Raw genomic sequence first — 25,042 nt, 5'->3', positions numbered from 1 at the left:
CACGCTTTAGTCGTGAGCACAGAAGCCGTCACATTGCGGGTGGGAGAGGAACACATTACAAAGGAGGTTTTCCACAGTTAACTGTATTGCAAAAGTAAACAAGGCGGACAATCATATCATTCAACAACAATATGCTTGTTCCTCAGAGTTCGCCATTTCTCGATGTCTTAAAAAAGTGAGCCATGATCTCAAACAGAATCGTCTAAATACAGAAAAATATAGATTCAGGTCAAAAAGGATTGTAAATACTTACTAGTACTGCAAATAACAGTAAGGGAAGACAGCTACAACAGGTATCATTCACTGTCCTGGCACAGTGGATGCATTTAATAGGTCGGACATACAAAAATAAACCACGACAAAGCAATACACATATTGTACAAATAAAAACCTGAAAATATGTCCCACTGACAGTTTGATCGGAGCGCATCTCGTTTCTGAGAAGTGGACGCATGGTTTACATCTGTGACGATAACACTGCCGCTATAGAGTATAGCTCATTGAACGGTTCAAAATGTCCGGACCAAAAATAAAATGGTGTGATGGAGGCGTGGACGCAGCTGCTTATAACTATAATATTAACAATAATAATAATATTAATAATAATAATTATAATAATTATAATTATAACATGTCACGTTGGAAATGTTTCCCATGATAACATTGACATTGAGTGAAGACAGGATGGAGATTAAAAAAAAAAAAAGCTAAAGTAGATTCTAAAATGTTCGTGATGCCCCCCAAACACACACACACACATATTTAAAAAAAAAAAAAAGAAAAAAAAAAGGAAAAAAATAACCATCTGCTAAGGGTAATTTTCACAAGTCGATGAAATATTCAAAAACAAAAAACTCTTAAGAATTGTACAAGTATAAAAAAGCTACAAACATTAATAAATTACATCACTGACACATAAACACTTCACAAGGTGCTAGTAAAATAATTCCGAAACCCTTCAGGATACTAGAACTCGAACAAGAGGCTGGTCATAGAAACTTTGTTTTTTTGTTTTTTTTTTCCATTTTATATCATTTTTTTCCTCAAAGCTTCGTCTCTTGTTCAAACAGAATCACAATACAATTAGCTTTGTGTATGTAAGGCCATATGACAATAAAATGTATTATTTCTTCAGTTGGTTTCCAGGCAACACCTTTAAATCTAACAGGGGTAAAAAAAAAAAGAAAAAAAATCTCTGCTATAAAAAAAAAAATCAGGACTATACTGTATATCCATATATATATATTTTTATTCATTTATTCATAATTAGCAAAACTGGTAAAAATGTAGAATTAAGCCTTAAGGGGAAAGGATACAAAAAGTAGTAATTTAAAAGGCTATGTACAAGCTACATTCTATATACTGAAATGTGTGAAGCTGTAAAAACGCAGAGATGACTCGGTGCTGCCTGCGAAAGCAAAAGAAGAGAGAAAGTATCCCCATGTAACTGCAGACCTGACATGGATGAGGCTTATCATTAGCTACAGGTCCCACGTAGTGTCACAAATCCTATACTGGTACTATTTAGTCCTATGTCAGCCCAACTCCTGCTGTTTCACACAGCCTTGTTCATATTCCACTTTGTGCTTTACAGTTGTTCCTTTAAGTCCCGCTTCCTATCTACCACTCGACACGAATAAATAAATATCACCGCTGATAGTGCTCTGCAAACGTAAGTGTTAACATAAAGAGATAAATGCTCGAGTTGACCCCAATCGAAACCACAATACACGGAGAATCTGGGAAGGAAGAAAGGAGCTGATTTTTTTCCACACGTCGATCATCAAAGTGTGGCTGAATGATAAGCTGCATCCATATATTAGGAATTAACGTGTAAAATCCCCGAACCCTGACCCAAGCGCACATGCAACTGAATACATGCAAGGGATACTTTCAAAAATCTTGGAATGACTGCAATGTACTTCTACTTCATGTTTTAGCAACCCCTGATAAACTGACAGCTGTAGTAAAATGAGACATGTTCTCTTAAAAAATATTTATAGTAGGTTCTGTACACTTTAATATCTGAAAGTTATAAAGTATAAGTAGAGGCAAAAACCTATTTGAGTGATGTTCTTCTTAGAAATTGAAAAATGCATGATTTTCTTTCTTTTCTTTTTTTTTCTTTTTTCTTTCCATTGTTGGCTTTAATCAGTGAACAGGGGGTGAGTTTGGGATGGGACCCAGCTCATGAATTACCAGTCCAACAGCAGTCTGCTGCATGCTACAGGAGGAGCTTTCCATTTCGATGGATCTTTAAAATCTTTCCAAGTCTCTGTTTGGCTGTTGCCATGCCTTTCTTTAGCCGCTTAGCTGTGAAAAGAACAAGAAAAGACAAGAGGAAAGACAGGTGAGTGTGAGTATTCCTGCTGCTGTAGTAATTTACAACAGATTTTTTTTTCAAACATCAAATCTTAACTCCCTAATGAAACAAAATACTACAACCTGCCCGGTCTACATGCATGCTTTCTGGCTCAGAGCTTAATTCTTCCCTGCCTTCATACTGCAGCGTGAGTTTGCTTCATGACCCATTAATGCCACCAACTGTCCATCAGTGGAATAACGTGAAACTGGCAGGAACGTGCATGAGTCTCCTGCATGCTTCCATCGGACCCACTTATGAAAACACTGATCTAAAGCGCCTCAAGTGGTCAAAACCTCTGCAGTCATTATTGTTGTAGTTCCTCTGTGCTGCCAGTAGAGGTCTATTATCATGAAAATGCATTTATAAAAAGCTTTAAGGACGGTAACACGAAACATGCATGATGCTATGTTAATGTTGATGCCGTATTGTTCATAAAGAATGTCACAAAAATATTAGCAAAATAATTCTGTGTTAATTATTTTACAATTTTTTTCTATTAATGTCAAGTCATTGTCCAGCTTGCTCGTGTTCTCAACGTGCGTCAGGGAGCTATGTAACATCCGGCTGTAAATTGTGGACAGAAAAAGTTAAGATATTCTAACACTGGAAGGAATTGACGTTTATGTTTTCTGTTGTCAACAATCTCCACCAGACTCAGCTAATTTTACCATCCCGCTCCCGTCGACTGATAAGATATTGGGTTTGCCGTCTATCGTTTCCATGACGATGTGAACACAGCAGGATTCTTGGCTGCGATTGTCTGCACACGGCTCTCAACATGGACGTGGCTGAGCGGGTGGCTAGCAGCTGACGGTGCTAACAGCGCTAACAGTGCAAAGAATAGCAATGACAAAGCTAACGACGTTAGCCTGGGGGACATTTGCCTCCGTCAATGAAAGGCAGCAGTCTTACCAGCCTAATTACCCACCTTTGGCGTCTGCTGACACCACGCGATCCCCCTTCGCCATGCTGCTGCTGTTGGTGCTCGTGGAGTTGGTGCTGTTGTTGGGAGAAGACATTGATGGTCGCCTCTGGCTGAGAAAAACCCCTGGCGCCATGGGCTGCGGCCCTCCCGGCGACTTGACTGTTCCAGTGTTGAACTCGTGGTCGGTCAGGCTGCCGTCCTGGGAGTCCAGATTGTGCTCCGGCGAGCTACTGTCCTGAGAGATTTTCGGGGGCTCCTCGATTACTATTGCCTTCTTTTTGGTGCTTTTCTTCTTCTTCTTAGTTTTCTGCTGCTCCTCCTATTGACACATATTTGTCAATGTTGCATATTTACAGTAATATTTAACATTATTACGTCAAAATATTAACAAGACAAACCTGATGCGAAAGCTTTGCTGCAGCCGCGGCCAGTCCCGTTTCTATGGAGGCCACTCGGGCTCCGTCTCTCGCCGGCCGCTCCTGTCGAGGAACTGAGGGTCCTACACGGGCTGTGATGACATCAGTGTGAAGGTTTAAAACATATTTACTTCCTAAAACTGTAATTCTTTCATTAGTAATGCAAGTATTTACCTGTCGGGCTGTACGGAGTGTCGTCACTGCTTTTCCGTTTTTTCGATCTGGATTTGAAAACAGGATTATCCTCTTCGGATTCCAATGAGGGGTACACTGAAATCAAAAGATGAAACCGATTACTAACATGTCAGGCATGTACGTTTTTTTCTGTGAGAGGATGTAGAAAACATTACCGGCCAATTATTATCCCATATGCAAAGCATAGAATGTGACTTAAGTGCACTTATTTCTGCTTTCCGTGCATCGAAAATGGTGGAAGTTTCCAGTGACAGCATGTGGGACAGCTGTTAGACAGCTGTTGACTACTCCCTTCTCTCCGCCTGCTCACACCACAACTATTCCACCCAGACGTTTAATATCTGATAATTGGATGATCAACTTAAAAAATGCCTGTTTACAAAAGAAGAAAAGAGTGCCGGTGTGGGAGAAAATCCTCATACTGGCTTGAAGATATCAAGGCCGAGAATGTTCGTGCTATGAACAACTAATTAGACACTAATTAGAAGTTCAAAAAGTATGTAAAATAACAATTCGTAACTCGTGTTAATGGCTTATTAACAAGCTGGGAGGGTCTAACAGCTGTGTTTGGACCCAGTTCACAAAGAAAACGTTCCAAAGGGAAAAAAAAAAATCACAGAAAGGGCGGATTTGGAAAGGAGGCATGAAAAATAAACACAAGCCCTATCATCTACTGCTAATGAAAAGGCCAAATTTAGAATTAAAGACCCACATGTTGATCCATCAGGGGTCAATCTGTTTTTAACAGCACCTGTTAGCAGCAGCGAGAATCAGGCATGGCAGATAATTATTTTCTCATTCGTTTGCTCAAAAAATAACCCTGTGACACCGACCTAACCTCCGCGAGCTCCACTTGTCTGGTTCTGAAAAATTCTAATAAAACACGAACGAGAGGAGTGAGTCAGCTCTTGGCGCTCACCGTAATCGGAGTCCTTGAAACACGCGTCCATGTGGTCCTGGTCGTCATCGTAATCCAGACTCTCAATGCTGCTGCTTTTCCTGGGTTTCTTCGGGAGCCGTTTGGTGGGCCGCTTGCTGTTGTTGCTGCCGCCACCTCCGCCGCCGCCGCCGCCTCCTCCGCTGGCCTTCTTGCCGGCCTGCGTGCTGTGCGAGTTGCTCTTCGACTGGCTATTGTTTTTGGACTGGCTGTTGCTCCACGGCTGCTGCAAGCTGTCTGAAGACGACAGGTTGGCCATGGACAGCATGCCCTGAATGGCCTCCTGTGTGCTGGGAGATGCAGGTGGCTGACTGTAAGTACGTCAATAAAAAATACACAACAACACAGCCATTACACAGCAGTCGACACGCTGGCAGAGTGACTGAGAGAAATTATTTAGAGAAAAAATTTAAAAAAGAAAAAAGCCATGTAAGTCCATGTAAATGTCACCAGTTGTGCTATTAAACATCATTATCATTTGACACCGGAAAAATATTTAAAAATGTGCCGAATCTGGTCGAGCAAAGCAAAACTGTCAAAAACTCTCCACGGACCTGTGATTACTTTAAGAAGCAGCTAAGGAAATAAACATATTCGCACACCTATTAAGTTATTAGCTGCTGAGCTGCAACAATGAGCGAAGTGACTGTCAAACACGGCCGTAATTAAGTGCGGCCGCTTCATTCTCTGCGCTCACCGCGCTCCCTCCTCAAAGCGGCGAAACAATTTGAGAAATTAACATATTTCAGCCGATGTTTCGCTCTTTCTTTCATTGCTCATTTGTAGCTTTCAGTGTGGTGGAAACAGACCATCAAGAGCTGAGCAAAACAGCAACCAGCAGCAGGCGGAGGGAAGAGCCTGGAGCCACGCAGCACTTTGATAGATTAAGGCGGGATGGAACAAACATTGACTTAACACAAACCGCTGACAGAATCTGCGTAAATTGTTGCCTCTGTTGATTTTTCAGCTCTGAGCGAAATTATAAAATTCAGCTTTTTCATGCAATTATATGCTCGTTGAGCCGGCCATTTGTTTGTCAGTGGCTTGCCCCATTAAGGAGCGTAAATTCATTTAGTGAGAGGAAAAAAAGGGGCCCCGCGGGAGCCATTCAGAGAGTAACGCTGTGCATGTTACTGTAACCTGAGTGTGTTTAGACGTGGTGTTGAAGGAGCAGAGTGACGTCAGGTGGGGGTTCAGTCTACCTGTTGGTGCTGTAGTCAATCCCTCCCACTTGCTTGCTCGCCTGCAGCAGGTCGAGAATCCCTGCAGCGCTGCCGCCCTTTTTCTTGACCTTGGAGTTGCGACTTTTGACCTCAGGCTTGGCCTCTGTGTCGATGTGCAGGGTCTCTTCGTCTGAGGAGTCCACGCTCTGAGTGTGGGACAACGTAGAAATAGACATGTGGAGAAATATATGTTGCTGTCAGTGTTTTTGGTTTGAAGGTGATTTCTCTGGATTTGACTTTTGGGTCCCTTTTAGGTGATGAATTTATGACTTCTAATGTTTTCATTCAGTTTCATTGTTTTTTACGTGACTGTGGCTGGCTGTAGCAGTGGACTCAAGTAGTGTACTTTAGTACAATTCTGAGGTGCTAGTACTTAAGTGTTTCCGTAATATGGTAATACTTATACTTCTACTCAACTACATTTTGGTAGCTAGTATTCTCCTTTTTTACTCTGTTACATTTATTACAATATAGTTACTAGTTACTTTGCAGATTCAGATTATTAATACAAAATATAGATCATAAGTCACAAAGTAGTATATAAAGTAATTCAGATTAGCTCCTCTTTAACCAGCTGCAACATTAAAGTGATGAACAAATTAATGCATCACTAAGTAAAATCCAATAATAATAAATATATTATTTTGAAATGGGCCATTCTACTTAATGAGTACTTTTGGTACTTAAGAGTATATTATGATGAATTGTAAATGCAGTACTTTGATTTGTAACTGAGTATTTCTATGCGGTCCTATTGTTACTTTTACTGAATGCTTGACCAGCTCTCTGTGGTTACTTTAACACAAATGTATATTAAAATATGCTCCGTGTACATTTTGACACGTGTAGACAAAACAGGTAATAATACAGCTGCCTTCAGGCATTGTTCATTTCATTTGATGTTCCCAAACACATGAGCATTAAATAAAAACCACAAACTGAGAAATACACAATAATCAAGGGTTTCTGTGACCCCTGACAAGGTGGGGTTTTTTTTGCCAAATTAGGCTCCTTTTGATAACGTTGGATGGATAAAATAGCGTTGGGCTGGTGGATGGAATTTGGGCTGCTTTTATCAGAATTTAGCACAATCTTGAAAATATTGTGAAAACAGTATCAAGGCACGATCTGGTTCAAGGCACGATCAAAGATGACCAAAAAGATGTGAATTTAGAATTGTGACCAGAGTTGCCTGCCATGGTTTTATCAGCGCTGTGGAAGACTTGCTGGATATTAAACAAGATGTGATGAGGGTGTTTAAAATGCACAGGACCAGCTGTACCGTAGCTTTAAAGTCTGTCCTGACACCATACCTCAGAGAGTAGTTAAAGAAGGATATTGGTAAGAATAATAAGAAAACAAAAAAATTATTCATTAATTTAATATGCCATTAAATGCACCAGAGATAATATTTAAAATAAATGTAGGACTTAAATAATTAATTAAATGTAACATAAATTGATATCTCTGATATTTCTGTTTTAATTTTCTTCTGTATTCATTTACCCTTCTATTAACTCCCCTATTTTCCTTTCCCATTAATTTAAAAAATATATATATATTAATTAATTTATATATTTATCTGTGTATTTATTCCTGTATTTTTTTCTCTTTACATTTGAAGGCTCTTTTCTTTATTTCCATTTTACACTTCTTCAAATAGAAACATCAATTTATGTCACATTTTATTAAATAAATAATGCCTACATGCCTACTACTATTTTTGTGCATTCAAAGGCAAACTGATTTATTTATTGAGTCATTTATTTATTTTTGATTTTTTGGTTGGTTTTGGTCCCACATTAATCTACAGTTGTTTTAAATGGGTTGGATTTTGGTATTTTTTGAATGGCAGCATTTAACCATGTTATTGCAGTTTCAAGACGACGCCAGAGGTGCATTTTGCAGTATTTGGTTGTCTGACTTGATGCAGATTTAAAACTCTGTGTGCTTATGATGTGTTCTATTGTGTATGTAATGGTTTTATGGTTTTTACACAGGCTTCTGGCTAGGTTATGACTTGGGCATGTTTTTATTAAATTGCTCGGATTTAAGTTGTGATTGGCTGGAAACTTTCAATCTGATTGGGCAACACTGGCCCCAGCGGATCTGGATCCCCCCGAGGTAGTTACTGAAGTTAATTCTAAGACTACATTATGATATGGTTTCCACTGACTTCTCATTAGTAAACACAATAGCATCTGGCAGAAGTCTGTTTCTTTCTCTTCCGCCGTTCATGCCACAGTTATTTCCCTCATTAGTGTGTGGTGGTCCACAGCTTAGGCAGTTTCTTCCTCTGATTCCCCCAGAATGTTTTTTTTTAACATTTTTTTTCTTTTAAATCTGAGCTTTATAGGAACATGCAGCCTGTTCTTATGCATAAACCCCCCTAGAATGTGGTTGAAGAAGTTCCGATGTCACTGAACAGTCTCTCGATGAACAAAGAGTAGTGTAACTGTATTAAAACTGCTCCAACATTAGCTACTTAGCGTCATAACATTTGATAATTAATTAACTTATATTGACTTGTGAAGAAGGGATGGCATTAAATATGTTTTTTAACTTCAGCCCACTCCTTTTCTGACATGTGAACTCAAAACTGCCAAATGCAGCACTATTATTATTATTTTTGTTGTTTCGTTTGTTTTGGTTTTTTGGTATGAGTATATTATTTATTTATATTTTATTTTCTAATTTTGTGGCATTATACTTGTTCTTGTTTGTAAATGCTATTTTGCTTTCCTTGATTTGTTTTCTTCTGTTTGTTTGTGTACTCTTTTACATGTTTACATGTTCAAAATAAAGATTTCAATCAGTCAATCAATCAATCAATCAATCAATCAATCAATCAAAAGACCATCAGTCAAAAATGAAGTCGTGTGGCACGTACCTTGGTCAACAGGGGTTGGAACTTTGGTTTCTTGGCTGGCTGAATGGGTTCTCTGATGTCCGACAAAACTGGGAAGCAAAATGAATTCACTGTTAACAGCTAAAACACAAGTTATTAAATATTATTGTCATCATTGATAGTAGGGCTGGGTATCAGTGCTAATACACAATACCTCATCTCCGAAACAAAATACTTTTTTTGGTGAGCATGTTCTTACTTGGCCTGCTATTTACACTGCATTGTTATTGCTATCATTTTATTAATTCAGGGTGTTATTGTGTTTGTGTCAAGTAAAGTCAGTTTTATTTATACAGCCCAATATCACAAATCACAAATTTGCCTTTAGGTGGGCTTTACAATCTGCACAGCATATGATACCCTCTTTCCTTTGATCCTTGTTTCGGATCAGAAAAAACATTTAACAGGGAAAACAAGGGCATGGCGTACCCTGAACAGACAAGTCAAACATGCAATAGATGTCATGTGTTCAGAGTAACCTGCATAATAAAATTACAGTATAGATAAAGACAAAAAATACACACAGTATGTATGTGAAAAACATACAGTATGAGGAAAAACAGATGGCTTCTCTGATGGTCAGATGATTTCTCTGTATACTCAAACACAGATCAAAAATGTGTCTGGAAATTAAACAGGAAGGCAATCCAGGCCCTCCAAGTGGAAAAACAAAAAAATAAGACAGGAAATAATAAGAGGCCTTTACAGTGGCTTAAAAGAGGCAACATGTTTGAGCCACTGCAGGGCTTCACCAGGGCCTTTTCGGACAGTTTTTAAAACCCAGATGCTATTTTTTGTGGGTGTAGCTCGCTAACTATGTTCCTCAGCCATCCTGTAAGAGATTACGGATCTTAAGCAGATCCATCAGAGCAGCCTCGAGTGGCATTTTAGAACAAAGTCAGAGACGTTGCGACCTGATCACTTAAAATTTGCTGCAACCGCTTTTAAGAGAGATGCCAAATCCTGGTTAATTCAGCAATAAGCTTGTACTCAAGTCTAGTTTTTAAAAGTAATGTTAATAATGTGAGTTTTATTGTATTCAGTTTACCCTCTTTTTACCTCACTGAGGACAAGTGCTGCTAACTAGCACCTGCTGTAAACACTATGATACTTGCACCGTTTTCAGTTTTTCTGTGTATACTACACTCGCACCTACCGAATAAGTCATGAATATATAAATATGTAGGAAGACGGCATCTCAACTTTTAACCCCACCTACAAATCTTTGATTGGTCAAACGTTTTTCCCACCAGGAAAATCAATAAACTGGAATCTGGATCTGGAATGAGGCTAGTTTTAAGACTTTATTGTCCCAAAATATGCCAAAATGCTTAATGTATCAGTATTAAAAAAAAAAAACAACATTACCCGAATAAAATATATACTTTATATTTATGTGTAGAAACTCAAGTTCCTAACTAAATTCCCTGACATTAAACATGAAATATCGGATGAAAGAATAATAAATACTGTGACCAGTCATTAAATGCTGATTTTCAACACGATTCTGAGCTCAATGCTACATACACATTGAAGTCAATCCTGAAAAAGAGTTGCGGTTGGATGGTTTAAATAAACTGAAACTCGACACAAAGTACTCACAGGACAGATCCCTCTTGACGGTGTTCTTTTTCCGCCTGATGGGGAATTCGTCAATCTTCAGCTCCCCCTCATCTGAGACGTACTCATACTCGTCTCTCACTGGCTTGGTTTTGTCCTCTTTTAGGTTTTGTAATGATCCAAAAACACTTGAGTTGGTCTGAGGTTTCAGCATCTTGGAGCTGAAAGGAAACCACAGGACAATACAGGAGTGATGCGGGGCTCAGCCGGCCACTCACGGCGAGGAGTCCTTGAATTTGCTCTAATGGATACGGCGCTGATAGCCACATAGCTCCATAATCACCGTAATACACCACATGAGACGGTTAACATGCTCCCCTCTCCAACGACCTTTCATGAAAACGTTTACATGGCAATCGCAGCCATTCCATACATACCCGAGCATTTTCTTGTGAGACATAGTAAAGCTGAATCGGTCTTTATTGCCAGACAGCGGCGTTCTGTCAAATCTGCACTCTTCCTCCATTTTCAGCAGAGAATCTGGTTTGCTGTTCTGTAAAGTTAGAAAGGAAACACATTAACACAGAAGCAAATGAAATCACCACCTTATTTTTTTTTTTACAAGGAATATTCCTTAAAATGCTGAAAATTAAATTAATGTACTTTTGCAATTCATTTTCTGTAAGATAATTTTAAATACATATTTCAGATTTGACATTTCCCTTTGTTTTTTTAATTATTATTTATTTATTTATTGCTTAAAGCTGTTTTTCCCCATGTTTTGAGAAATCAAACCAACTTGTTCAGTGTTTAAAGGTTTATATACTTGTGAAAGGCGTCTTGACGTTGCACAAGAAAACTGAGGACGATCGAAAAGAGAAATAGCTCCAAATAATTTCTGATGTTGCTCTGTGTCGGTCAAATGTATGAATTGGGATGTTAGTTAAGAATTTTACGAGGTGATAATATATCAGTGTGAATACAAGCTTGCCAAAATTACACTGTTATAACTTAGTACAGTCTATTTAATTGTAAAAAGATATTCAGATTTTTTTCATCTAAGATAAACAGAATGTTTTTTCATGTTTTTTTTTAATTACTTATTTAATTTCCACTGAAGCTGACTAACATACGGTTCCTTTTTCTGTTAGTGTTTTTTTTTACAGGTATACTTTTCTGTAAAATGCCCTGCTCAGTACATAGTCAATTAGTCAAAACTAATTGCCAATTTTAAATAGCCCATTTCAAAAGTCTTCAAAGGCAAACATTTTTAAAAAATCAAACAAACAAAAAAGAAACAACTTACACATTATTATTGCCAATAGCCTCAAACATCCAAAATCTTTCAGGGTCTAACACGAATAACAGTTTTACAATATGGCTTAAAAATTAACCTATAATTAATGCAATTTTTTAAAAATATATCCCAACCTACTTTCTTTCCAGAGATGTGCATCTAGTTGTGCAGATGTCACTACCTCCTCCATAACAAATGAATTTTTTCTCTAAATTAACAATAAAAGTGTGTCTTTTGTCATAAAGCGCCTCAATGTATTGTCTTCTGCCAGCCATATACATTTCTAATAACCTGCTTGTATCAAATCATATTAAACAATAAACATGATCAAATTCATCACACTTTGAGATGTTTTGTATGTAAAGCTATGGAGGCCTTCCTCCTACAAGAAACTGCAATCCAGTGTAGATGCCATGTATCAAGAAAACACACTAAGGTCATTATGTTTGGATTTTAATGCCTATTATCTGTCTCAAAACTAAAAAACTCCAACAGTAATTGCCTAAGTGACTCGTTTTAAGACACACAATACAATAACTACTCTGTGAAATAGCAGTTATAGAAGGGCGTATCTTGATTAAAATAAAAACATTTCTGTTAAAAGACTCAAATCATCATGATGTTAATCTCCACAGATGATATTCATTTATGACATTTTCTGGCCCAATCTAAACAAACCAAATTTACTAAGAGGAATGCAAAACGGCTGCCATAAAAATCACCACTGAGAAGACTGTGTAATTAACTGAAATACAAGAACATACATTTTCAAATATTCACTCCACAACCATTTTGACTCCTTAAATTAAAGGCATGTGACAACGGGGTGTAACCCGAAGCCGACATTTCATATTGTCTCATGGACTCTTTTAATTTTTAATTGTATCGGCCTAATTGCCCGGCACACGACACCGAGGAACTGTGAACTGATACATAAATCAACAATGATCACGAGTATAGATGTGGTCTCTGGTGACCTTGCTAAAAATCAAACAGGGTCTCTGCTCCATCTGTAAATGTTTGGCGTGATGTGAAGGAGCAGTGGGATGGAGATCCTTGGAGGGACTGCGAGCATTCCTCAGCAGTTTGGCATTGAATTTTCCATGAAACCAAAGCCATTCAGCATCTTCTGCTCAACAAAATTACACTTTTGCTCCACAGAAAGCCTCCCCCTGTTGTTCAACAACAATAATACAACAAACTTTTTCCTGTGAAGATGAGGGCATATGTAAATACTTAGATGGAAGGCAATGGAGTAATTCCATTAGGTAAACTCTGGGAGGCTGTATGTTTCTGGAGCAGCTCTGATGAGCTGCAGGCCTCAAATGTGCGACTCGGGCCACATCATTATTTTTGCTGATTGCTTTGAAGTGAAGTGTGCAAATCACTTTTGGATGATCTTGCGTTTTTTGTTTTTTTTTGTTCAGCTGCTCAGCTTGTAACCTTCAGGAGTGTTTGAGTCTTCTTTGCTAAAGGTTTATTTGAGCTTTTAAAGGATTGTGATATTATTTACTTTGGCCTGTAACAAGCAGCCATTAGTTTAAGTCAGCTGAAACGGCCTTACCTTATACTTCCATTTTGCTTCAGTCTTGTTTTTATTCTGCTCTCGGATTTCAAACTTCTCCACGTTGTTCTGCTTTGATATCTCCTTCTCTGACATACTCAGGACATTCTTAACAGCCTAAAGAAAGACACGGTTTTTAACAGAAAAATACATCCAAGAGGAACTAAAGGCTGCTTTCAAACAGGCATCTGCTAGAAGGGATGCAAAATGGCTCAAATAAAGTGAAAACTAAAGATACAAAAAATTCCACAAAATTAAAACACTTCAGATTACGCCAACATCACCATTCGCTCACCTTCGTCTTTTTTGGCTGGTCCATTTTACTCAAGATGTCCTTCGCATGGGACTCCAGAGCTGCGAGGCTGGAGGGTTTAGGAGGCGGCGATGACTCTTTCGCTTTCTTCGCTTTCTTCTTTCCTCCTTCCTTGACCTTGGGCACCTTCGGAGGTTTCGGGGCCTTTGGCATCTTTGGGGGTTTGGGAGGCTTGGGAGGTTTGGGGGGTTTGGAAGCTTTCTTTCTGGCTTTCTCTCTGCTGGGCGAAGGGACGTGGGCCGGGGAAACGGGTTCTTCAGGCTCGGAGTGGGTGGATGGGGGTTCCTCCACCGGTATCTTAATGCTGGGCTCATTCTTAATGGCTTTTGTTGCATTCTAGAGAGAAAAGCAGGAAAGTGAGAAAGTGTGAAGTGAGCTATGATTTTGTAATTGACAATTTAACCCCATAATAATAATAATAATAATAATAATAATAATAATAGTATCTTTACTTATAAATGTAGTACAAAACAAAATGCTTTACATGCTATTAAAAAGACAATAAACAAATAGTTAATAAAATATTACTATAAATAATACTACAAAATATAGTAGAACAACAGTAAAGTCAATAAAAAGCCTAAAAGAATGAGTTCATACGAGTGTCTTAAAAGAGTCTTAAATTTCTCCAGTAAGTCATTCCACAACCGGTGAATCAGCTGAAGTTTATTGAGGTTTTGTTGTATTAGTCATGAGGAGAGTGCTTTTAAATAATGTAACTGGGGTGAAATAAATGTAAAAAAAAATATCTCTAAATAAAAATCTCTGATTTTTCTGAGTTTAATTGTAGAAACATTAATGCAATGCATTTGTTGATTTATGCAATGCACATATGGAGGTAATTTAATTGATTGGTATTACTAGTGTCAAATGAAAGATATAGTTGTGTATCAGCAGCACAGAAATGGTAGCTGATGATGTGAGCAAGTGGTAGCATGTAAATGGTAAATAGCAGGGACCCAAGAACGGATCCCTGTGGAATCCCTCAAAATTCCACAAACAATATAATTTAAACAAAACATGTAAATTACCTGGAGCATTTAGAGAACAGTTGTTTATGTCATGTTTGTTCCAAAAATAAACCAGAATATACCTCTGACAGTCTGATCTCTTTGGCAAGATCCTTAATGAGCTGTGATGGTTTCATGTTCTCTGGGAGCTCATCTTCATGTTCCAAGAGGGCCTGTTACAAGGAAAACAACCATAACTGTCATCACTCTTCATAGCAGCTTGGAGGGACGACTGACAGACACATATCCTAACGTGTGCACACCTGTTTTTTAGTCCAAGCTCTGAAGGCTCCATTGATGATTTTGGCACCATGTATCAGGTACGGGGCTGGTTGCTTATTTGCTTTATGTAAACCTGCAGAAAAAGAAATGCAAATGTTATCATTGAATGAATCCTGACTTTTAAACTTTGAGAAGTCAAGGCCATTAATGACGGTGCACATGCTCAGTGCAGCAGAGTTTTAAGCCTCCTTACAAACACAGGGACGGATGAGCTGACAAAGAGACACCGTGTGAGGTTATTGGATTCTGTCAGCTGGGTGACTGTGTGTTTGGACAAACTGTCCTGTTACCAAAATGAACCAGAGCTGAGCAGTCAAACAGTCTAGTGACATGTTTGAGTCCTCAAGGTACACAAATAACATCTCCCCGCTAACTCACTCAGCTCCATTACTAAAATGTTTAATGTGACTACAGTGAGTACAGTATGTGATTCTGATTGTCTTGATAATTCTTTTGCACTTTTTTTTTTTTTTTTTTTCACAAATTTTGGGGTCATTTCTTCTTAAGTTTCTCATTGCCTTTTTCCCTTGTTCCAGTCCAATAAAGCTGTTTTAAAGAACCATACAATATATATACTATGTAGTACTTCTATACCATACAATATAGTGTATGAACTATATAGGTGACTATGTAGTTTTGTATGTTTTATATATAAATCTTATGCAGCAGGGACATGAAAAATAAAGAACACGAAAATGCTTTACTATACTATTCAAAAAACACAATCAAAATGCCACTTTGTCCATTTTTGTCATAATGTTCTGCACAAGAGTTTTCTACTAGATTTGTATATCATATGAAAATGTTTGAAACCACTGGCTGCCTAAAACTCTAGGAGCCACAGATATGTTTTGACTTCTCGACTGCTTTCTGTTTTCATTTGTCATCAGCTACAACAGCAAACTGCGCTTGCCATGCATACTTGCATGATAAGCTCCAGAATGCCCTATTTGACGTCATTAGAAGAAAACACCTTTCCTGAGCACTGATTTAAAAACTCACATAAAAAAGGGGTAAAAAGAAATCATTATTTTTAGTTTAGAAGCTACAGCATGCAAACTATAACCTGTCTTATCTGACCAATATTGGGATCTTGAGACCGATGTCAATATTTGTCCAATAAATCTAATAACATATTGGCCAATATTAACTTTTTAAACACAACATGAACGTACTGGATCAAGATCTACAGAAGCCAAGATTGACAGTGCTTGCAACAGTTCTTTTTAATGCTGTTATCTTCACATCACAAGTTAATTATTTCCTTGTCTTGGGATAAAAAAAGCTTGTTTTCTCGTGATAAGAGAATAATTTATGTTGGTTCTCAAGAAAACAAAAGGCTCATTTCTCAAGAAAACAAGATCAATTATCATGAGTGAACGACTTTTGATTCTCAAGGATGCGGGATAATTAGGGAGAACTCAAAAATAAGTGTCTGGTTCATTTGGCCACGCATGATTTCAGTCTTTGAGAACACAGTCATGACTGTCGGGGAGTATTCATAACTGCATGGATGTCAAGGCATAAATGTGCAGTTTTGTTTCCTGCAGTTACATCATTAGAGCAGACAGTGTTGTTTTATGGTTGCCAAATATGCAAGGTCGACCTACACCCATCTCTTTGCTTCGGCCAGCAGCTGCTCACATTAAGCCTGGGAAGCTGCAACTGGGCCAGTCTTCCACTTAAATAACGAGGATTGATCTAAATATTATCTTGAACAGAAAGACACAATGCAGTTTCAGTCTGTATTAGACTCTGATTGTAGTCTGATAGTCTGACAGTCTGATATGTTGATCAGTAATGGGTACTCCTTGAGCTGACATTTTCCGCTTAAATCCATTCCTACAGTTGTTGAGATGCATGCTGGCACAGCACTCTGATCTCTGATAAACAATCTAAGTAGCCTAATAAGAGGAAATGATCTCTTGTTTTCTTGTGATAACGAGTGGATTATCTTCGAGTACCTCCAGATAACAAAGCTTGTTTTCTCGAGATAACAAAAAAATTAACCTATGATCTTGAGATACTGACATTAAGAAAATAAAATAAAATAAACATTTGCAAGCGTGGCTGTTCTTGGCTTTTATGTATGTCCCTAAGAAAAATGCACAGATATTTATGGATTAAACTATTTACTTTGTGGTATTTTGTAGGTGAAAAATGAACTGTCAGTGCTCTCTGTTGGGCAAACTATGTAATGGCTTCAGTGTTTCTGTATGACCTCAAAATTTGTCAATTATTTGTTAACTGACACACTGCAAATACCAATATATCTCCAATAAAAGAATATCAGCCAGGCTAATGCAGGGATACTCAGCTCGCTTTGCTTGGGGGCCACTTTTGCCAAATGACAGAAGGCCAGTGGCCAGTCACAGCAGCCCCAGTTATGTCTCTAGGATTTTAGGACATTTCTTGGATTTTAGGACATTTCTAGCATTTAAGGATGTTTCTAGGATTTAAGGACATTTTCAGGATTTAAGGATGTTTCTCAGAATTTAGGACATTTCTAGGATTGAAGGATGTTTCTAGGATTTAAGGACATTTTCAGAATTTAAGGATGTTTCTAGGATTTAAGGACACTTGTAGGATTTAAGGACATTTCTGGGATTTTAGAACATTTCTAGGATTTTAGGATATTTCTAGGATTTTAGGACCTTTCCAGGATTTAAGGATATTTCTAGGATTTTAGGACGTTTCCAGGATTTAAGGATATTTCTAGGATTTTAGGACACTTCTAGGATTTTAGGACCTTTCTAGGATTTAAGGATATTTCTAGGATTTTAGGACGTTTCTATTATTTTAGGACATTATGGGTTTAGCTAGGACCTCTGTTGTGGGGTGCAAGCAATCCTACATTTTTTTTATAAAGAAGCTCTATTTTGATGCTATTTTATGCAACGTGGCACCTTCTGTGTACTAAAAGTACAAAAACAATTCCCAGTATGAATCACTTAATATTATTGTGAATTAGAAAATGGTTAGGGGCCACTCGGCACTCTATTGGGGGGCCGAATTAGGCCTACAGGCTGTAAATGGAGTATGACTGCTCTCATGCAAACTCCCTGATATGGTCCTTTGAACAAACCAACACAAAGTCAGTTATACTGTCAGTGGCACCCCCCAGGCAGTACCTCTACATGACTTGGACTATCTTAGTTGGAACTTTTGGCAGAGACTCACCAGTCTAGCTTTAACTGTGACAACTACAACCCTGATTTATGTGATATCATACAATGTCAGCTCTAATGTGGATTTCCTCTGTAATTTCAGTTTAATGGCGGCAAAAGCCCAGTCTGAACATCTAAGTAGCTCTATCAACTGTAAACAGGAAATTATTAATAACATCAAGGCAAAATAGCAGCGCTGAACTGAGTCATTTTCCTGCACCTTGAAGTTAAAAAGCATAATGGTATATTAATGGCGAGGACTTGTGGGTTAGAAGCAGTGTGCACCACACAATAGTAATCTGGCCTTAACACGCACACACATACACAGAAAATAGTGGAAACATAAACAATTGGCCCAGGCCAGCTGAGGGGAGTTTAAACACAGGCTTGTAATGGAGCAAGTGATTCTAGCTGGGCCAAACCTTTTGAAGCTAATCATCTGTGAACTCGGCGATTCACCGATTTAATGACTGAAATAATATTAGAGCATCCAGCTCGTCATCTGTGCAGCAGACACACAGCCATACTCTGACAGTGTTTGTGCTTTCTCTGCCTTCGTGAATTCTTCTGGAGAAATGGTGAGTTAAATGAGGATGTATGTTTACATTAAAATACCACATATTAGAGCAAAATACAAATTTCCAATCTATAAATACATCAAACCGATTTAAGAGTTTACCTTTGAATCGCTCGAGGAGATGTCGTCCCACATACCAGCACGCCGTCTCAAAGTTGGGGAAGGGGGTGAGAGTTTTGACCTTTAGCCGCTTCTCAATTTCATACGCTCTGAGGAGAATAAACCAAGATGTTTCAGCTAAACATAGTCATGCATTACCAACAGGTTTATTGCTACAAACTATGCAGTTCACAGGGTATTTCCAAATGCGGAGAATTCATAAACAGATTGGTGGAATTGGAAGCTCAAAACAAGTCCTAAATGAGGACTCAGTGGAAACTACTGTGTAAGATCAGTCAAGGCCAAATATGCAAGTCACACTAAATCCCCCAAATTAGGACCTGACTGTCTGTAGGAGGCACACTGGATCACAGCAATTACGTTAAAAACACCAACGATGACATAGCAGCATGCAGGGGGGGTGTGTGTGTGTGTATGTGTGTGTGTGTATGTATGTGTATAATAAGACAGGTGTCCAAACCTCATCTGCATCTCCACGCTCAAGTTGTGGACGAAGTGTCCGGAGAACGCCAGGCAGTCGACCGGAGTCAGTATTGCATTTATCCAACCTGAAGAGACAATCACATTTTAACCACCAAAATAAAAACCATAAAACCACCAAAATAAAAACCATCCATATATACACATATATCTATGTATATACATATTATTATTCCTTCTTTCACTTTACTTTTTAGTTGAAATCCCTCTTCCCTTACCCAGTACATCATTCTATACTGGATTTTACCATAAACTTTTTTTTTAATTTATACTTTTTTTAATCACTGTGATGCAAGACTTCTGAAATTTTTAAAATTTTATTTTTGAATTAATTATGTAATTTTTTAAGTATCCTGAACCACATGGGATCAAGGCCTCACAATCAACAAGACCCAATAGGATTGTGTAATTATGCAATATGACACTATGATGCATCATATTATATATATTACATATTGTGTGAGCTCTCCCTTTAATATCCCTGGTTGCATTGGGCCATTGTGGACAATGTTGCAAATAAATGATAAATAGCATTTCTTTATGGCAGTTATGCTCTTTTGCATGATGATCACTAGGGCTGTGTCTTGGCAAGAATCAGGCAATACAAGATACATATCGAGATACACAGATTACATTTCAATATACTGCAATACTGTAAGCAAGGTGATATATTGAGAATTATTTAAATCTAATTTCATGAAACATGTCTTAGTATGAAATACACACCACCATATAAATAAAAAGCTTATTTTCTTTAAGTAATGACAACATTGGGATCTGCATTTATAACTGCTTTTAACCCTCTAGTGACATGTTATGGTGGAGTGGAAGAGTCCAACGCCTGAGGCTAGATTACATCACTGCGATCTTGCAGTCAGGGGATTAAATACAACACAAAAAGAAGCTCTGCTACAATTTTTTGCAGATAAACTATTAATTAATCTGTTCAGTGTTTTTGAGAATTGATACAGTGTGAGAAAACACTCGAGTGTATCAATATTTTCTTACAATCTCAATTTTCACATTAATGTAATATAGTACTTGATTTATCAGGTTTTTCATTTGCTGGATTGAGAAAAAAAATACATTACTCTTTTGTTATTTCATCCATAAAGACACATCTCAATTGATTTTGAACTGATTTACAGTTTATCAATATTAAATAGTGGGAAAAAGAAAATTACAACATCTACAAACTGGACAAAAAAAGAACATTTTAAAATTATTTGTTAAATTGTTGAAGTATTTCAATCTCTTGATGCCTGCTTTCTCTTAAATTCAGGAGATTTAAAGATTGAAAAATACAAATTTCTTTTCTGTCAGTATATTTTTCAGTTCATTGATTAGTCTTTTTGGATCTAATGAGATCTGAGTATTGCCTGCCCAGCAGTCTAAAACCAAAAGATATCCAATTAACAGCGGTAGAAAAAAACTGAAAAGACACACAAAGTATGTTGAAAAGAAGTGGTTTTGATTTTTTGATTTTTTTTAACATTGAACCTTTAAAAGTGCTCTGACGATGGAGCAGCATCGTCTGTTTTATCAAGTGTTCTCCTAAATCACGTTCAGCTACATTCCTCATGACACGCGTGCGGCTCTGACCTGATGGGATGAACAGAGTCTGCCCTTGCTTCAGAATACACTTGTAACACTTGTCCACCTGGTCTGCAAAGAACATTTCGCTGTGATTGGACGATGATCTCCAGCGCTCGTACAGAGACAGGTTGGCAGAGGTGGGCTTGATGAGGAAGAAGATCTTCTCTCCCTGAAAACACAAACACAATCAGATTGTCTAACGTCATCATAATCATCGTATGATGACGTTTAATTCATTCCACATTTTCCCTTGAAAGCATTCTGCAGAATTAATTCAGAATTGAAAAAAAAGAGAGAGCCATATAAACTAATATTTCTCATCACATCAGAGGTAGACGACTGTCTGATTGCTATTTCTGTTTACAATTCTGACTGATCACCCTGGTCTGATCATACGTGTGACGGACCTTTAGGACGTGGTACCAGACAGAGGCGCCAGCGCACTCGATGTGGAAGTCTGTGTAGCTGTCTTTGACACAGATGAGACAGTATTTGGTGACTTTTGGCTTCCCCAGCAGCGCGTCATCGGGCCAGTAGTTTTCTACCCAAGACAACCGCCGCACAATCTGTGGACTCTCCACTATACTGTTCATCCTGTCCCAGGAAAACAGAAAAAGAAATGAGCACCAGCAGTTTTCCATACTGCCGTCTTCAGAAGCTTCATTTCAAACACTTCAGACACAGAGCACGTACCTCGCGTCAGAGAACTCCAGGTTGATGACATTTAACACTTTCTTTCTGTTTGTGCTGTAGTAATAATCGACAAACTCTTTGAGCTTCATCTTGCTGTCAGTCTGTTTGGTGACGTCGACCACGTCCACGCCGACATCGGGACCTGAGACAATAACAGAGGACACAGAGGACACGGTAAAATATGATGAAGAAAAACTGATTGCCTACAAGCTAAACATTCCCTCTAAACAGGAAACTGGAGAACAAAATATGTCTGTAGCAGTTTGCTGCTGATATGTGACAAGTGATCTCATCAGTGAGCACCAGTGCTCGGAGAAGAGAGAAAGAACACATGCGCCCCCTGTTGAAAAGAAAATGGTATAGTACATTTCTTTTTATCTTGTCTTTCTTTTGTGGGAACTAAATTAAATGAATAGCAGTCACCAAGTAAAACGTAAATACAGTATTAATTCATTGGATAGCCATTAATTTTAATACAGACACTCAGGATGTGCATACGCAGCATATGCTGCTTAAATTACGTTTTTTTTTTTTGGTGTGTCCTCTTCTATGCTCTTACTTTGAAAGCACTGCCCAGTTATGACTGCTCTGTATATAAAGATATTTTTATGGATATTTACAGTAATAGCAATAGTAGTAGAAGTAGTAATTTTGTATTTTTAGCAGTAACACTGGTACTGTAGCAGTATTATGGTACTATTGTTACAGCACCCAATCATATCATATCAATCAATCAATCAGTCATAATTCTGTATAATAATTGTAGTACTAGTACAGTAGTATCAGTAATATTATTGGTAATCATTGCAATTATGGTAGTACCAGCTGCAGCTTTAGCAGAAGTAAAATAGTAGTAGAATATATAGTATATATAAATATAAATATTTATGTGTGTTGGCTGTTTTGTTGGTGTGTCCCTGTGATGTCACAGACAGGCAGGAAAACAGGAAAACAGTAGAAAGCAGTAGGAACAGAGGTCTGTGATAACTTATCAGTGGCCTCTTCTCTTTATATATATCTTACTTATTCAGTCTGTCTTTCAAACTTGGTGCAGAGTAACTTTAAATAATATGCGGGTGTTGTATTCTCATCAATGCCGATCGGGTTTTTGTGCAGTGGGAATGAGACTAGAGTGACTGCATACGCTGCTGAGGCACCAATGTACTCTGTCACGTTTGTCACAAAGAAAATGAAATTGGAGTTTTAAAAAAAGAAAAGAAAGAAAGAAAACTGACTGAATAAAAAAAAGTGTATGAGAGAGACATGGGTCAAGAAAAGGAGGGAAGCCGACAGAGACGGCTTATGCATAGGGTCCAGAATCTGGTGCTGTAGCAGCAGCTGTAGTACAAATATTCATTGCAGTAATGCAGTGGCAGTAGTACTAAGTGAGACAGTAGATATGACAGCAATGGCAGCAGTTACAGTAACATTAGTAACAGAAGTCACAGCATCAATAGTGACCGAGGTCCTTACCAACATAGTTCTCCACATCACTGATGTAGAAGGTGGGAGCAGGCATGGACATGCCCAGACCGTCCTTCTTCTGGACCAGGATTGGCTCGTTGAAGCCGCCCTCCTCCAGGTAATCCAAGGTCAGCTGACCGCCGCTCAGCTTCACCAGGATTTCATCAGCGCTGGAACACACACACAACCACAGAGACCAGTGTGTTAACCGTGTGTGTTAAAGCGTCCCAAAAGCTTTTCAACAGTTATATCAAATAAAGCGAGATGTGATGCCACCAACGTGTGAAACGATCTGAAGACAGCTCTAAGAAAGTTATCAGACAGTGCCCTCTAGTGGGAATATTAATAAAGTGAGGAATATTATTGATATGCAAGAGTCCCTGGTGAAATTTCAAGGGGCCTAATCAATGAGAGGAATCGTTTAATTTCATTATAACTGGATCCTTTAAATGTGATCCCAATTAGAGAGTCTATTTCAATTAAATGCAAGGCTTTTATCTGACAGTTTCAACCCATTTGTGGTGTCGCCAGTTGTGTAGTTCAATACTGAGCTGAACAGAAACAGCAAAATGTGTATGTATATATATATATGTGTGTGTGTGTGTGTGTGTGTGTGTGTCTAAATGTCATTACCTTGGAAAGGTCCGACTGCGAAGCTCCTTTATGAAAACCTGGCTGCCATTCTGAACAGCTTTGATATCTGTGCTTTGCCCCGTGTCATGTTTGCTCCAGTTCTTTTTCTTTTTCACTGAAGAACAGGAACAGTCAAACATAAAAAAAACACTTACCAACATTTAGAACACAGCACCACAAAGCAGGTAATTTCCTATTATATCAAGATAAATCTTGTTTACCTGTACACAGTCAACACATGACAGAAGGTTGTAAAATGATCACCACAGCAGTTTCACTTTTTCTTTTTTAAGAGATATAACATTTCAGTCTCAGTGTTTTTGCTACTCACATGTGGATTTGCCGTGGGTCTTCTCGCAGTTTGGACAGTGATATATGTCAATATCTGGAGCGTCATCTTCATCCACCCCAACACAGCTGAAAAAACACAAGACACGCTTTTTTTAAAAAAAATGTTTCGGGAATGTGACCTTAAAGGACCCATTTTCCAAAGCAAGTTTGTGCGGTTTCTCTACATTTCCCTGCAGTATAACCATCAACTTCCCCGAAAGAGACTTGAAACCTGAGCTTCATAATCAGTCACAGTGACATCAGGCGTGCTTTCTATTTTTGTCAAAGTCACAAAGTTGTCACTGCATCGTCATTAAGTCATGGTCAGTTTTTCTGACAATCTTGATTAATCATGTGTAAATGAAACATCAGAAAGTAGTGAATAATGCCTATCCCACTTTCATAAGAATAAGGTCTGATCCACAGTCCCAAACCCAGAAACATTCAGATTACAGTGACACAAACACAGGAAAACAGCAGGAAACAGGGAATGTTACAGCTGTTGCTTGAAAAATAACCGAAACAAGTGGTTGTAAAATAATTTTCTGCTGGTCGAAAAATTGATAAATCAAACAATTGTTTTAGCTGTAATTGAAAGTGCATTTGTACCTTTAAAGAGTCTGAACTTGAATCAATAAAATTAAAATATAAAATATAATTAAAATGCATTATTTTGGCTATTAAAAAAACGAATGTCTGCACACTGATTTTAGGAGTTAAGTGAGCAGAAATCGTGGCCTTGAGCAACTTTAAGTGTTTGCAATTTGTAATAAAATGGCATATGAACCATGAAAAATCACTGGAATAGTCCTTTAAAATGAGTCATAGTCCACAGCAGGAGGGCATCAGGCCCTCATATAAAGCACAGTGCAGGACAAAGGGACAGGACAGTGGAGGACAGCACACTACGTCCACCAGCCGACTATAAATACCCCTCTTCTCTTTAAATGCATAAGCATTGTATATTTTAGCGCTGTGGTTTACAGC

At 38.2% G+C, this 25,042-nt stretch overlaps 1 protein-coding gene across 2 annotated transcripts in view; it reads right to left on the bottom strand.

The window, feature by feature from the left end:
- Nucleotides 1-294: 294 nt before the first annotated feature.
- The window catches only part of phf2 (PHD finger protein 2), a 39,128-nt gene continuing 14,380 nt past the window's right edge, over nucleotides 295-25,042 (bottom strand). Inside the window, exons 2-22 of one of the 2 annotated variants that reach the window (XM_042499668.2) lie at nucleotides 24,057-24,142; nucleotides 23,726-23,840; nucleotides 23,102-23,262; nucleotides 21,629-21,770; nucleotides 21,343-21,529; nucleotides 20,942-21,104; nucleotides 19,320-19,407; nucleotides 18,842-18,948; nucleotides 14,977-15,068; nucleotides 14,797-14,886; nucleotides 13,686-14,039; nucleotides 13,391-13,507; nucleotides 10,967-11,082; nucleotides 10,572-10,750; nucleotides 8,952-9,019; nucleotides 6,041-6,207; nucleotides 4,821-5,149; nucleotides 3,881-3,976; nucleotides 3,689-3,798; nucleotides 3,294-3,609; nucleotides 295-2,313 (exon numbers count right to left, since the gene is read on the bottom strand). In XM_042499668.2, coding sequence (XP_042355602.1) covers nucleotides 2,225-2,313; nucleotides 3,294-3,609; nucleotides 3,689-3,798; nucleotides 3,881-3,976; nucleotides 4,821-5,149; nucleotides 6,041-6,207; nucleotides 8,952-9,019; nucleotides 10,572-10,750; nucleotides 10,967-11,082; nucleotides 13,391-13,507; nucleotides 13,686-14,039; nucleotides 14,797-14,886; nucleotides 14,977-15,068; nucleotides 18,842-18,948; nucleotides 19,320-19,407; nucleotides 20,942-21,104; nucleotides 21,343-21,529; nucleotides 21,629-21,770; nucleotides 23,102-23,262; nucleotides 23,726-23,840; nucleotides 24,057-24,142 — 3,172 coding nt within the window. In that variant the 3' untranslated portion in view covers nucleotides 295-2,224. The remainder of the gene's footprint in view (nucleotides 2,314-3,293; nucleotides 3,610-3,688; nucleotides 3,799-3,880; nucleotides 3,977-4,820; nucleotides 5,150-6,040; nucleotides 6,208-8,951; nucleotides 9,020-10,571; nucleotides 10,751-10,966; nucleotides 11,083-13,390; nucleotides 13,508-13,685; nucleotides 14,040-14,796; nucleotides 14,887-14,976; nucleotides 15,069-18,841; nucleotides 18,949-19,319; nucleotides 19,408-20,941; nucleotides 21,105-21,342; nucleotides 21,530-21,628; nucleotides 21,771-23,101; nucleotides 23,263-23,725; nucleotides 23,841-24,056; nucleotides 24,143-25,042) is intronic. The other variant, XM_042499677.2, reaches the window with a different exon arrangement.

The sequence above is a fragment of the Plectropomus leopardus genome, chromosome 2 (genome assembly GCF_026936395.1).
Source record: "Plectropomus leopardus strain MGB_pleo_1.0 chromosome 2, ASM2693639v1, whole genome shotgun sequence".
Taxonomy (NCBI): Eukaryota; Metazoa; Chordata; class Actinopteri; order Perciformes; family Serranidae; genus Plectropomus; species Plectropomus leopardus.
Note: the sequence above shows the minus strand (reverse complement) of the source record. Positions and strands in the feature narration are given on the sequence as shown.